General features: G+C 36.4%; 1 protein-coding gene across 1 annotated transcript; it reads right to left on the reverse strand.

The window, feature by feature from the left end:
• Positions 1 to 218: 218 nt before the first annotated feature.
• Positions 219 to 4698, reverse strand: LOC108677105. The gene is made up of 6 exons (XM_018165260.1): positions 4637 to 4698; positions 3698 to 3831; positions 1970 to 2111; positions 1487 to 1671; positions 417 to 581; positions 219 to 260 (listed from the first exon to the last, which is right to left on the reverse strand). The coding sequence occupies exons 1-6, from the start codon at positions 4647 to 4649 to the stop codon at positions 219 to 221; spliced, it is 681 nt and encodes a 226-aa protein (XP_018020749.1). The 5' UTR covers positions 4650 to 4698.
• Between the last annotated feature and the right edge of the window lie 10670 nt (positions 4699 to 15368).

Below are 15368 nucleotides of genomic sequence, written 5' to 3' on the forward strand. Positions count from 1 at the left end.
TAACATTGTGTATTTACTTTATACATTAACATTCGGAACAATTTATTGTTATTGATGAAGCAAACAAGGCATCTACTGATCCCTGAATCAGTAGAGTTTCCTTTCATATGAGCAAATAAGGACAGAGTCCTTCCGGGTCCATTTTTTAAATCCATCTTAAAATAAATTATCAAGCTGTGTGGAATTTCCAGTGCGCGAAGAAGATTATTCGTCAGTCGTCAACAAATGTCACGATATTCATCGATCGGTCGCCTAATAATCTGTTTGAATCTTAAACGAGGTTTAGTATCTCTTAATTATAAAAAGAATTATTAATCCACCTTGCAATTATTATTACATTGCAATTCTTCAATTCTTATTACTTTTCAATTTCATGCTATCATTATTTAATAACGACAAATTGTGTGTAAAATCACCCTGATGGTGGCAGCCCTGATGTAGGGAACATCGTCGATGACGGATGCCGTGACCACCACCTCGGTGATGAAGGCCGTGGTCAGGAGGTCAACTCGCACCCAGTTGTTGCTGGCGCTGGTGCAGAAGCAGTCTTCCATCACTAAGTAGCAGTCGGCACCTTGAGTCTGAACAGTCACTTTCTTCTCAATTCTCATAAGTTGTGTTAGTTTCTTATCATTATCATCTAAGTAAAATTGTCATTTGTTAGTTGCTGTTTGTATTATTCCTTAGTTATCTTGATTACCTATGTAATTAATAACCTTTGTATCTGATTGATTACCTCTTGATTACCTTTGTAATAAAGAATAATTTCTTTGCAATTACCTGTACGTAATCAAGACTGAACCCCAAATGTAAGAAGTAAAGTAACTTAAGTGATGTTTTGAGTTTTGTGAATACGATCAAAATAGCTATTTATATGCAGTAAGCTGTAAGTATTATAATTTGCAACCATTGTAGTGGGAAATAATTGAAAAAAATTCGCATAGACCCTTCAAATCATTCTTAGTTCGGTCTATTATTCCACGATTAAGAATTCAAACCAATAATTTTTAACTCATTCTCATTAGTTTAAAACACATTCTTATCAATTCTCATAAGTTGTGTTAGTTTCTTATCATTATCATCTAAGTAGAAATATTTTTTTTAGTTGTTGTTTGTCATGTTTTCTAGTTGTCTTGATTACTTTGTAATTACCTTTGCACCTCTTGATTACCATTGTATCAAGACTAAGTCGCAAATGTAGGAAATAAAGTACCTTAAATAATGTAAGCTGTGTGAATACGTATAAAAAAAGCTTATTGTACACAGAAAGCTTAAAGTATAACAAATTGAAACCATTGAAGTGCGAGGTAATTGAAAAAAATGCTTCGTATAAACCATTGTAATCACTCTTAGTACGGTCAATTGTTCCACGATTAAGAATTCACACCAATAACTTTTAACTCATTCTCATTAGTTTAAATGCGCGAAATTTTTTAATATGTGAAATTCCAGAATTCGCAATTGCGTTCGTCATGAATGCACCAACCAGCACCGAGGGGTCGGGGTACCCAGGGAAGACACTGCCCGCGGTTACAGGTTTCCCGATAGCGAAATCTTGATTTTCTGTTCCAATGGATTTAATATTCCAGAACACCGGCACAGTAGGAGCATTAAATTGCGCAAAATCGTAGCTTGGATCCAATTTCACCGTCCACAACTCGCACAGATCTCCTGCGAGAAAGATAACGTTCAAGCAGCTGCTTGCATAAAAATTTGTGCACTTAGAATTTGTCTCCAATAATGTTAAATCGAAACTTTTTTCTGCTTGGGAACTTTTCCTGCAAGTTTTAAAAGCTGCATTCAAGTCACAAAGAAACTATGTGTTTTCGATAGTTTAACGTTCCTCGCGTTGTTGCCGAGACAAATTTACTAAAAAATTTTAAATAATACTAGAATACTACTTATATAATACTAAAATTTAATTTGAAAATTACTCGTTATAAGCAAATGTTTTTATTATTTTACCAACCTTTTGACATGAAAAATGTGCAGCTGATGTTGAGGTTGCACAAAGACAAGCACTGGAGCTTATAAGGCAGCCATGACTGCACTAGTCCTATCGGCAGCGGCGGACAACGTTCTCGGAGGTGTGACTCGAACGCCAGATCAGTCTGCGTGACGCAATTTACTTGTCATGTTTACATCATTTGAAAATTTCGGCGTGCATTTAGCACTAAAATTTTCTGACTTTCATTATAGTGTCACGTTATTCAGTTTTTATTATGTTATCTTCAGTAGAAAGAATTTTATGCACATTTTTGTTCGGGAAAAGGATTTTATTGCCATGGATTTCGCTCAGCGTAAAACTTCAAGAAGACAAACAATAGAAAAATAGAGTAAAAAATATAACTCAGTTCTCACCGCAGTGAGTGACAGAGAGCACATTTTCTCGTCGACGAAAACGTGGAGTCACGGACGGACAGACGGACGGACGGACATGGCGAGCACAATAGTGCATTTTTTCCATAAATGAGAAAATGCGCTAAAAAGTGATGAACCAGTGTAATCCTCGCCTCAGTTCAGATCAGCTCATAAATTATGGGAATCACACCGAAATTTGTTACTAGTTGAGTCTAAACTAGTACTTCCTTTACCATTGGAAAACCAATAAAATTTAATGATTAATTTAATGCCACAATTATGAAATTCACTATTAGCTCTGACTTCTTGTACAATCTGGCTGCGAATTACTGTGCGTGCTAGTGGGGAAAGGTTAAACGAAACCGTTATATGAGTATTCGATTGGAGTGTTGTTGGATTACTTTGCAGTGCTTTAGTTTAGCGAAACCTCGTGCTGATATATCTAACTGAGTAGAATGAGTCAATGAGCCGTCGCCTAACAGGAATAAAGCAAGGTGATGAATTTATATTGCACCGAAGAAGGCTTAGGCATGACAGTTTCGTGCCTATAAAAATATATAAACCCCCGCAATGAAAAAAGTAATTTAGAAGTCCGCAAATGATTTTCGATATTATGACACTTCATGGAAAAAATTAAATCCCTACATGACTTATCTTTCTACGCAGTGGTAATAATAATTTTCAGAATTCTTCATATTAAAAACCTTCAATCTTCGAGTATGCTCTGCATCAGATTTTTATTTGATATTCAAAGGCTTGGATTTGGCATCTGACAAGGTCGATGGCTACCTCAAAAATTAATTAAATCTGAAGTTTAACCGTCATTTTTATTAACTCGGAACACGAACGAAACTTGAACACTTGTTAAACTTTAACAACAAATCCACGCGCCAGTGTATGCACGACTCTTAATATTAACCTTAAGTCTTACAATTCAAACTTACGGATATTTTCCAACATTATACAGTGGCTGTTGTTCAGTAATTGACTTCTTTTCCTGTTCTAAATCGTTGACAAATTCGCGAATGAATAAAATTCAGTTGCTTCTGATTGATTCTAATGAAAATACAGCTTTTTTTGGTCTATTTAAGTAAACTCAGATTAACTGTAACATATTGCGCCACAAAGTAAGCACAAAGTTGATGCTCTACGAAACTAATTATCGATTTTTCACTATAAAAATTTCCATCGCAGCAGTAATTTTGTATACTGGTAACTTTGATACCGTTTTACATATCTTAATAATTCTCAATCAGCAATGTAGCTAAACCAAAAAAATCGTTACTTTTACGAGTCTAGCGCTTAAAGTAGTTGTCCATGAATAAAATTATCAAACCTTTTTGAATGTGTCAGTGACATGTTGAACCACTGCGCCGCCCATATGCAGAAGAGCAGCAGCGATCAACAGCCCCAGGGCGCGACGCTTGGACGTGTGCGCGAGGTTGACACGTGTCGTGTGCTGCGTGCCGCCTGCGTCGATCACGAAGAGACAAAGAAGCTGAGATTTAAACTTTGAAACTCAAAAATTTGTTGTTCATTTCATAGACTTGAAAGAGAATTCATAGGTAAAGCAATACAAATTAATCGAATACGTAAAAATTGTCAGTAAAACCACACTTCGTGGAATCAAATTAATAATAATGTCGAAGAAAATATTAGTGTAATTACAAATCATTGAGAAGACTGGTAAGAAATATTTCCAAAATGTTTCTAGTTCACATTAAATGGCCGAATAATACAAGGCTGCTTGATGCCACTCATTCATTTCATCGTCGAGAGGAAAAGGTACACCTTTTTGCGTAAGTTCATGCAATAGCGCACACAAATGGAATGGAGTAGGAAAGAATAAAAGACGTGGAACATATAGTTTACTTTTAGCCTGATCATTGCATTTGATAATATGTGATGATGAACAATGATCGTGCAATTATTGAAACATATTTTTAATTACAAAGAACATAAATTAAATATGTTTAATTACATTAAAACATATTTTAATTACAAAGAACATAATTTTATTGAATAAATTACCGTAATGTAAGTGTAAAATCCACATAGAGCTCGTGATGGAACTAATTTCGATTTTCGCTAGTTCTTTGTTTTAGATTAATAGATTATTAATAATTAACAGACAACAGTGTGTTACAGTTAATAGATTATTTTGTTATTTAATAAATTTAGGATTAGTGACTGAGCTTAAGTAATTTCCCCTCACGAAGGCCTTGATACTATTTCCTTACCAATGAAGTGAAAATAAATATCTTATATATCTTACCTTTAAAATCCATTCTGTATTCTACGTGAGTAAATCACTAAATCAATGAGACTTTTGTCAAATTTATCCAACTACACATAAATCGCGGGTTTTTAATACATCTTTTCGTAAGAATTATAAATTTCAATCATAAGATGTTAATATATCTATGATTTTGGTGCGTATAAGGATGAAAAGGAAAGATCATGGAGCAGTGCAGCTAAACGTCTTGTTCGCTAGTCCGTTCTTTTCGTACTAGTAAATGACCTGCAGTTGATGCTACGCCTAGTCTTGAAATTTACAAGTGCGCGCGTGACTTGCCTATGCTATAAACGAGTAATCATATATCGTGACTACAGAATGAAAAGTCGTACATAACTTATTCATTGAGTTAAGAGTTGTTTCGTGTCGTACTTGTACAGGTTGAATTTTATTCTCAATTAACGTAGTATTCTGTATTTCAAAAGTTTAGGAACACTTAGGCCACTTCGGCAGAGCCAAGCTATCAAAACAGCACTCTATATTGTATTGGTTGATTACGAGTCAATTTCATGCCGTCGTTAAATCTACTGCCATTATTAAACATGATAGTTCATAGGTGGTCTTAGTTGAAAATTTCTTTGATTACACCGTTGTAGCGCCCAAACTTTTTTGGTCAACCGTTCACTTAAATTAAGTCTTAATTTTAACGCGCCAGCGCTCAACAAAATTATTGACTCGTATTATTGAATTTGTATGAAATAATAACACTCTTTTCTCCGGAAGTTGCGTTTGCGTGAAATGCCAAAATAGTATGACACGATGAAAACATGAAATGATATTGCATTGCAAAAATTGTTCTTAATGATTGAAAACATTTGGCACGTATGAAAATAATGTCTGGGAAAATGAATGCAAATGCAAACTGTGTGAAGATGAGTGGGATCATAAATGCAACAATCTATTGCAATAATTTCGAATGAATTTTAATGAAATCTGCTCCTTAGAGCAGAGGATTCAATTTTAGAGGATAAGATAAATAAAACTCTATAATTAGTGCTGAAGAGATGAAGGTTTTAAGCACACTTATTCATGAAAATATATCATTAATGACGATGTTTGACGATAGTTCAACTATGAATCGGGATCACAGAGATCAAGTAACACAAATTCAAGATAAGAAATGAAAATTACATATGCATCAAACCCATCGAATAAGTGTCAAAAACAAATATTCTTGTAGCTATGGAATGTATATATTTCTTCTTAAATCTGTGCAAAAAATTGACAGTTACAGCTGTAAATTATTCCGTATCTTCGACTACAATGAACTTGTTCTGCCCAGCAAGACTTCTCAAAAAGAGGTCACTCGTAAATAATCTTGAGCTAAGATCTAGATTATTATTAGGAAACGTTAGTAAGTGTCTGTCAATAGAATAAGTGGATACTAAATGTCCTCTTTAATGTACGTAGAATCCACTCTATGTTTGAGATGCAAAAGTCTGCCCCAAAGTGAATGGGAGCTGGTGGGTTAGTTCACAGGACACACAGGATTAGAGCACATAGGTGCAGGTTCGATCCCAGCTTCTTGCGACAGTTCTGCTGGTCAAAATTAGCAAGGAGGCAGTCGAATAGGACAGCAAAATTGGAGCAATTAGATGCGCTTTCAAAACCGTAACGAACTGTGAATATTTTGCGATGTTACGAATCAGCGATAGGTCTAGAGGCTTAATCGCCGCTCTTCTATACTTGATGCCATCATATAAAATGTGTCCTCGAAAGCAACCCATCAAGTATAATATAGAAAAGCAGAAATAAGGTATTGTCACATTCACCACCACGTCTATACACAGCAAAAATGTCCGTTGGCTCAGCCTGCAGAGGCTCTCAGGCCCAACGGTCATCTTTGCGGTTGTCCTGTGGCGTTAAATTCACCCAGTGTGGACACCCGGAAAAGAAGAAGATGGTTGGCTCAGCACCACTTGGAATAGCAAACGGGGGTTCGCGTTGATCTCTGGCTCAGCCACGAGGCTGCACACATGCAGTTATTCAAAAGCTTTAAATAGTCGTGCACCACATTCAATTTAAAAGTAGTTCACTGAGCTTATAAGTTCACTGAGATATCTTGAAGAACTATTAAAATATTCAATTAAAATACATAGACCAACATCGTAAAACAACATGAACATGACTATGTATAATCGGCATGGTTATCGTGTAGTTTTATTCCTCCTCTTCAATATTCATCGGTACTGATTCGATCAAAGACTCTATAAAAAATATAATATTGTAACCTGTAACTGACGCAACGTTGCAATTTTTGGAAATCAATTCAATTCATGGTCAACCATGAATCCAGTGAACGAAATTTGTGGTCACTAGTGTCATTAGGGAGCGGTCTGCATAATAGGATCATCTGAGTCCGATCCCGAAAGTCCGAGACGTGCACACGGACCGGACATAGTTCACAGTTGCTGGCCCGCTGGGGCTGGGACGGCTACTGAGCTGCTTAGACTGTTGACTGATACTGACAGTCTGCTGAATTCCCGTGCAGACGTGGGTACTGCTGTAAGAACTAAATCCCTCCGAAGACGTGCTTGTGCTGTAAGAACTAAAATCTCTAAATCCCTCCGAAGACGTGAAGTTACATAGACGCGTCTCCGAAGCTCCAATAAACGAACAAACTACCTAGCCACCGATGCCATCTGCGTTTTGCAAACGCGCTCTTGCCGATTGGCGAAGATCATCATCCTTTATTCATCCGATCCTCATACGTTGAACTTAAAGGTTAAACTGTTAAAGTGCACAGTCTTGGACTTGAAGTATTTCCCTTAAGTTAAATCATGATTAATTTCCTTTTCTTTTCTTGTTTAATTTGTGCATAGCTGTCTCCTGTCTGCGGCTGTCAGTTGTCACCTTGATAAAAAGTATTATTACTACTATATCTTATCATACTAATCATAGGACCTAGATTCACACCATTCAAGAGAAATCAAGAGACAAGAGCACAAGACTATGATTTATGTACAAGGATCTGTTTAGAAAAAATTTGATATTTATAGCTAATATTTATAGCTAATATTTATATATTTATATACCTATATATTTATAATTATAATTCCATAACCAGGATTGAATTTTTTTTTGTAAATTACAAAAAATATGTAAAAAACTTGACTTGGCTGGACCTAACTCCAGTAAAACGGTCTCTAGCAATGTAAAAAAGGGTTTTAGTCTTTTAGACACACCTAACCCCTAACTCTCTAAGTCTCTAACCCTAACCTAACAACTTAACAAGGTTTTTTGCGCTTTTTTGATGTCCGCCTTGTCCGGTAATGTAGTTCATCTATTTTTGCATTCGGTTTTTATGTGCAAAGTACTGCAAACTAATTGCAGAGACTGCAGCAGAGTACATAACCCAATAACCTTGAACCGTGATAAGGGGATGTGATTTTGTCTGGTTTTCTAACCCTTGTCTGGTAATGTTACCAATCCTGTCCAGGTTATTGTTAAACTTGGGAAGTTGGGAGTTAAGGTCTTGTATTACCGTCAACCGGGGCTACTCGGGACGGGCAAGGCTACTCGGGACAGTCCTCCGACATGGCGTAAAACTGTTATAGTAGCAAAACTAATTGGAATATTACAAAACTAAATGTAGTGGCATAAACGTCAACATTTTTCCTATCTATGTAGTATAAAGGAAGTTGAAAAATACTACATTTACTAGCTTTGAAAAATTCCTGAAAAAATGGTGAAAAATGCTATTTTGAAAAGTTACTTCTGCTAAGGTCTGTAGCCAAAAAAATATTTGCCATATTAAAAAAAATATTCGCCGTATTAAGCAACATAAAAAAGGGTTTTAGACACACCTAACCGGGCTAACCCCTAACTGTAACCCTAACCTAACAAGGTTTTTTGCGCTTTTTTGATGTCCTGTAATGTAGTTCATCTATTTTTGCATCCAGTTTTTATGTGCAAACTAATTGCAGAGTACATAACCCAATAACCTTGAACCGTGATAAGGAGATGTGATTTTGTCCGGTTTTCTAACCCTTGTCTGGTAATGTTACCAATCCTGTACAGTTGTTGTTAAACTTGGGAGTTAAGGTCTTGTATTACCGTCAACTGGGGCTACTCGGGACAGTCCTCCGACACAGCGTAAAACTGTTATAGTAGCAAAACTGATTGGAATATTCCAAAACTAAATATAGTGGCGTAAACGTCAACATTTTTCCTATCTATGTAGTATAAAGGAAGTTGAAAAATACTACATTTACTAGCTCTAAAAAATTCCTGAAAAAAAAAAACGCTCAAAACTGTCCCAAGTAGCCCAGGTTGACGGTATATATATATATAATACGTATATATAATACAAATATTTCTATTGAAAGTCAGTCATCAGTTACTTACAAGGCATTAACATTACATCACTATTTCGCAGAAATGTCAACAAAACTTTACTTCAGTTTCATGGATGGGCCAATTTGGAATGTTGGCTGAACTGACTGATAATGACTGGTACAAATATGTATGTCAAACTGCGCAGCATGTAACCAATGGCTGGAATTTGCGCCGACTCCTGTGCGAAGAGAAAATATTTAGATTTTGCGCAAACTGCGCCGACCATTAGGTTAAAAAACTCCTTATCCATGAGAAAATTCCCCAAAAACCCCAATTCCCTTGAGTGTGGTCCACTGTGTGGAAAGTGGGTGAATATGGCAAGATCTTTGGTGATGCTTCTGCAGCTAAATTTCCGTCTTCAGATGATCTTGCCAACACATTTGGATTGAAATTATTGCATTTAAGATATTTGCCAGTCTTTGGCCAACTATTTAGAAAAAAATAAGGTTCCCGATACATTGGATGGATCAGGATGCAGTGAAGCTCATCCAGAAATCAGTTGCAATGAGTTCCTGCCAAAATATACTGCAAAATGTAAACAAGTAGTTGCGGTCACATCATAGTGGTCAGACTGCATTATCACATGTTCAAACGACACTTGAGTGAAGACAAATGTTGCTGTACAATCTTACTGTTTTAGGGTAAATTAGTTATTTGGGGTAATATGTGCATGTGACCTTGCAAATCAGTTTGTGGCTTGTAAATGGCTTTTCATTACCCGGCTTGAATGGCTTTTCTTTAAAAATTACCCGGTGACGATTTTTAAAATGGTTGGTGACGCTTTTGGCTTAAAAACCCACATATTGGCAACACTGCTTGCACCCTCTGCACCCTGGAGTGTGGTATGCACATATGTAAAGTTTGGTCTTTGTGTTGCCTAGGTGTGAAATATATCTACTTTCTAATCTACAACCATACCACCCGCAAATGGGGTAATAAGGGACAATTTGAGCATTTTTTGTTGATAACTTCTAGGCTGGCAAATCCATAAAACCATGGCTCGAAAAATTCAGTCGCGGCTCGCCAAGTAGATATATTCCATACTAGACTCTAACCCTAACCTAACAAGGTTTTTTTCGCTTTTTTGATGTCCGGTAATGTAGTTCATCTATTTTTGCATCTGGTTTTTATGTGCAAACTAATTGCATAGACTGCAGACGCAGAGTACAAAACCCAATAACCTTCAACCGTGATAAGAGGATGTGATTTTGTCTGGTTTTCTAACCCTTTTCTGGTAATGTTACCAATCCTGTCCAGTTATTGGTAAACTTGGGAGTTAAGGTCTTGTATTACCGTCAACCGGGGCTACTCAGGGCGGGCGAGGCTACTCAGGACAGTCATCCGACACGGCATAAAACTGTTATAGTAGCAAAACTAATTGGAATATTGCAAAACTAAATATACTGGCATAAACATCAACATTTTTCCTATTTATTTAGTATAAAGGAAGTCGAAAAATACTACATTTAGTAGCTTTGAAAAATTCCTGAAAAAAATGGTGAAAAATGCTATTTTGAAAAGTTACTTCTGCTAAGGTCTGTAGCCAAAAAAATATTCGCCATATTAAAAAATTTTACTTACATAAACGATGCACCCAGGTATCGGCTTGAAAACGTAATTGACGGAATTATCCTATCTCATTCCAAAAAAAATATGGCGGCCATTTCCGCACGGCAGGGCTACTCGGGACCCCCCCCTGGCTATTCAGGTTCAGGACACCCCCAAAAGCGCATTTACAGTAGAACCTCAGTAAGCAAAGGCTCCAGTTAAGAAAAAAATGGATTAAAAACAAAGAATATTGATTACATTTACCTCGCTTCGCAAAAAAAATTTCACTTATCGAAAAATTAGTGCATCATCGGTCTTGACAAAATTGTATATAGAATGCTATATATATAATTGTGCACCGGGCATCATAGAATGAAAAGTAATTGACTTAAACTATGATTTATTTCTCCAAAATATATGATGGTTGTCACTAAAACATTCCTTTCTGTTTCAGGTATGTTTTTCACGATCTTTTTTTATAGTAAATTCACTTAACCCAATTAAAATGGCGCATAAACAAGCGCATGGCGCATAACGCATAAACGAGCACTATTGTTTTTTCCATGTCTGTCTGTCTGTCTGTACTTTTGTCCCTGTCCGTTTGTCTGTGACCTCAAGTTTTATCAACAAGAAAATGCGCTTTCTGTCACTCACTGCAGTGAGTACTGAGTTATATTTTTTTATAGTAAATTCACTCAACCCAATTAAAATGGTGTGAAATTACAAACCGTCCTGTGAGCTTACAGATACAGAAAAAATGCTATAAGGCTGCTGATATGAAGCTTGCAGTGGACAAGGTTGTTGTAAATGATGGCCAAAGTCACTCTGGCGTTTATGACCTTGTTTACGACCCTGGCGTTTATGACCCCGTTTTTGTTTTCAAAACAAAATCTAAAACACAGCCAAAGTCACCCCAGTTGATGGTAATTAATGTTTATGGTAATATCATCAATAAAGGAAAAACAAGTAAAAATCACTGAAAATGTCATTTATTCTACCTCTACATCATCTACAATGAAAGAGGAGGACTTCAGAGTACTGTTAGTAATGGATGAGTAGTTTTATTGAGTACACTCTGCAATTCAGTGTGGAATTCTAAAGGGATATTAAATTAACCAGTACACATAGCATATTGGAAAGCAGGACCTGAAAGCTTGGAAAGGCCAGGAACTTTCCACTTTCAGTCCATTATATTATATACATTATACATATCCTATCACTTTTCAGCTGTGATTGGTTGATGGGATTGTGATTTTAGCCCCTTCCAGCTTTCCACTTTACAGCTGTGATTGGTTGATGGGATTGTGATTTTAGCCCCTTCCAGCTTTCCAGCTGTGATTGGTTAATGTAATTGTAATGTTATCTGCTTTCTAGCTGTGATTGGTTGATGGGGATGCTTTCAAGCTGTGATTGGTTGATGGGGATGCTTTCAAGCTGTGATTGGTTGATGGGGATGCTTTCAAGCTGAAGGTACTATACAATAGAAACAGTTTGTCCACTTTTGATCCTCCTTTTCATTTATAGTCACTCACCTGACAGACTGCAGAGCACTGTATCTAGGGAAAGCATTCCACCTTGAGTGGAAAGCTTTTTTATAAGTGAACCTCCATTTCTAGAATTCCACCCTGCTCTGCATGCTTCAACTATTTTAAAATTAAGTTATATGGCAAGTGTCCTTGTGAACGAGGAACATCGTTCACTAATTTATTCAATGTGCATTTTCTTGTGACAAAAATTATTCTATTATGTCTGGCAAAGCCGCGCCAGTGACATGTGAGTCAGACCTACAGCAGTTGAAAGTTGAAACTACATAGTACAAGATCAGGTTTGAGTGGCTGTGCGTCAGGTAGTTAGTCGTGTCCCGCCAGCCCTACAGTGAGGTTCATACCTGAACCCGCTCAGCTCTGTTAACTCTCGGCATTCTTTGCTTAACGCTGGAGTTGTGGCTGTGCCGTGAGGATTTAGTCTTACCTGCTATCATTTGCCTAGGCGAATTAATGTAACCTTAACTACGTGCATTAATGCTGTGCAATAGCAAATAGAATTGAACGTCTCTCATAATAGTTATTTTAGTCGGAATTTGTGCTTCCTCTTTACCATGTTTTACTGATTTTAAACAAAGTGATTCAATAAACTATTTCAAGTGTGCTTTGTCGTGATTATATTCCATAGCCACTGAACCGCTTAACTGACGATGACTAGGAGAGTTGAACGGCATCGTAGGTTAGATGAATGAGCACAGTAGCCTGGAATTTATTCATATATTGTCCTGGCCTATGAGCGGTGAGCATTCGATCCTGATTGTGAATTACAGGCCTAACGTTTAGATTGGCTTGTAGTAGCTCTGGCCGGTGACATCCTGAGTAGCCCCGTTCAATGGGGCTACTCAGGACACTCTTTTTTTTTTGCTTCTGGCACCTTAGGAATAGCATATGGATTTTTTTGATGATGCCATTCGATAGCCCTCACAAAGAGCTATAAAATGAGCCTAAACTTGTTTATGAAATGCTTCATCGTAAGAAGTTATTAACAGTTATTAACAAAAAAATGCTCAAAACTGTCCCGAGTAGCCCCGGTTGACGATATATATATATATATAATACATATATATAATACAAATATTTCTATTGAAAGTCAGTCATCAGTTACTTACAAGGCATTAACATTACATCACTATTTCGCAGAAATGTCAACAAAACTTTACTTCAGTTTCATGGATGGGCCAATTTGGAATGTTGGCTGAACTGACTGATAATGACTGGTACAAATATGTATGTCAAACTGCGCAGCATGTAACCAATGGCTGGAATTTGCGCCGACTCCTGTGCGAAGAGAAAATATTTAGATTTTGCGCAAACTGCGCCGACCATTAGGTTAAAAAACTCCTTATCCATGAGAAAATTCCCCAAAAACCCCAATTCCCTTGAGTGTGGTCCACTGTGTGGAAAGTGGGTGAATATGGCAAGATCTTTGGTGATGCTTCTGCAGCTAAATTTACGCCTTCAGATGATCTTGCCAACACATTTGGATTGAAATTATTGCATTTAAGATATTTGCCAGTCTTTGGCCAACTATTTAGAAAAAAATAAGGTTTCCGATACATTGGATGGATCAGGATGCAGTGAAGCTTATCCAGAAATCAGTTGTAATGAGTTCCTGCCAAAATATACTGCAAAATGTAAACAAGTAGTTGCGGTCACATCATAGTGGTCAGACTGCATTATCACATGTTCAAATGTCACTTGAGTGAAGACAAATGTTGCTGTACAATCTTACTGTTTTAGGGTAAATTAGTTATTTGGGGTAATACGTGCATGTGACCTTGCAAATCAGTTTGTGGCTTGTAAATGGCTTTTCATTACCCGGCTTAAATGGCTTTTCTTTAAAAATTACCCGGCGACGATTTTGAAAATGGTTGGTGACGCTTTTGGCTTAGAAACCCACATATTGGCAACACTGCTTGCGCCCTCTGCACCCTGGAGTGTGGTATGCACATATGCAAAGTTTGGTCTTTGTGTTGCCTAGGTGTGAAATATATCTACTTTCTAATCTACAACCATACCACCTGCAAATGGGGTAATAAGGGACAATTTGAGCATTTTTTGTTGATAACTTTTTGACATGAAACATTTCATGAATGAGTTTGGGCTTATTTTAACCCTTTCACGGGTAAGTTACCATATATGGTCACTTAAAATCGCGTCACAAAAAGCCTCACCACGGCTTCCTGTTTGTTTTTGAGGCATCCTTATAATGCCTCAGTCAATCCCTAATTATCTGACCATCATTCTATCTATAGCATCACCAGCTGCAAAGTCCACAAATTGAAATATGAGCATTTAAATGAAGGTTTTGACTCGGACAATGGAATTGACGCTCTTTCCGCATTTTTCTTAATAACGTGGAAGTATCGATATATATATTTATTTATTTTGGCAACTCGATTAAATTTAATTAAATTAAATTTTTATGCTTCTAATTTTTCATTTGTATAAACTGAATTTTGATTATAAAGAAAAATTTTGTTTACTGATCGCATTTATTGAATTCTTCAAGTGCAATTTAAACCTTCAATAGGCAAAATTTGCAAAATACATAGAAATAAATATATTGTATAATACTTCTTACTTTCTTGAAATGGTTTCTGAAATTTTAATTTCTGGATATTTCAATGCTTGCCTGCTAAAGGGTTAAGTTCNAACGGGGTAATTTGGGACACTAAATCTTAATTTCAAAACATTTGGAGCCTGCTGAGTGTACTTAATCATTACTAAAAGTACCCCAAGGTCCTCTTCTTCCTTTGTTGATGATGTAAATGTAGAATAAATTACATTTTATGTGATTTGTACATGCTGTTCTTTATTGATATGATATTACCATATCCCCCATAGTACATTTCAGTATTATTGATGTGATATTACCATATCCATGGACATGCCATTGAGCATTGACACTTACCTTGTCCACTGCAATCTTCATATCAGACAGCAGCCATATAGCATATCTTCTGTAGTATCTGTAAGCTTACAGGATTGGGCTTGTAATTTTGCACCATTTTAATTGGGTGATTTGGGCCAAGTAAATTCAGTATAACAAAAAAAGATTGTGAAAAACATACCTGAAAAAGAAAGAAATATTTTAGTGACAATCATAATATTTTTTTGAGAAATAAATCTTTGTTTTGGTCAACTACTTTTCATTCCATGAAGCCCGGTTGTCAAATTCGTCTATGACATTCGATGTACAATTTCATCTATGACATTCTATGCATAATTTTTTGATGACTGATGATGCATTAATTTTTGGTTAAGTGAATTTTTTTTTG

This window comes from Hyalella azteca, unplaced genomic scaffold (assembly GCF_000764305.2).
Source record: "Hyalella azteca isolate HAZT.00-mixed unplaced genomic scaffold, Hazt_2.0.2 contig3118, whole genome shotgun sequence".
Classification (NCBI taxonomy): domain Eukaryota; kingdom Metazoa; phylum Arthropoda; class Malacostraca; order Amphipoda; family Hyalellidae; genus Hyalella; species Hyalella azteca.

Bases quoted from the DNA above. Each gene is read 5' to 3' on its own strand.
- LOC108677105 (XM_018165260.1), bottom strand. The intron at 2,112-3,697 runs GTTTGATAATTT...TGCGTCACGCAG, and splicing joins TCACTGACACATTCAAAAAG to ACTGATCTGGCGTTCGAGTC. The intron at 582-1,486 runs GTTGGTGCATTC...GTGACTGTTCAG, and splicing joins ACCCCGACCCCTCGGTGCTG to ACTCAAGGTGCCGACTGCTA.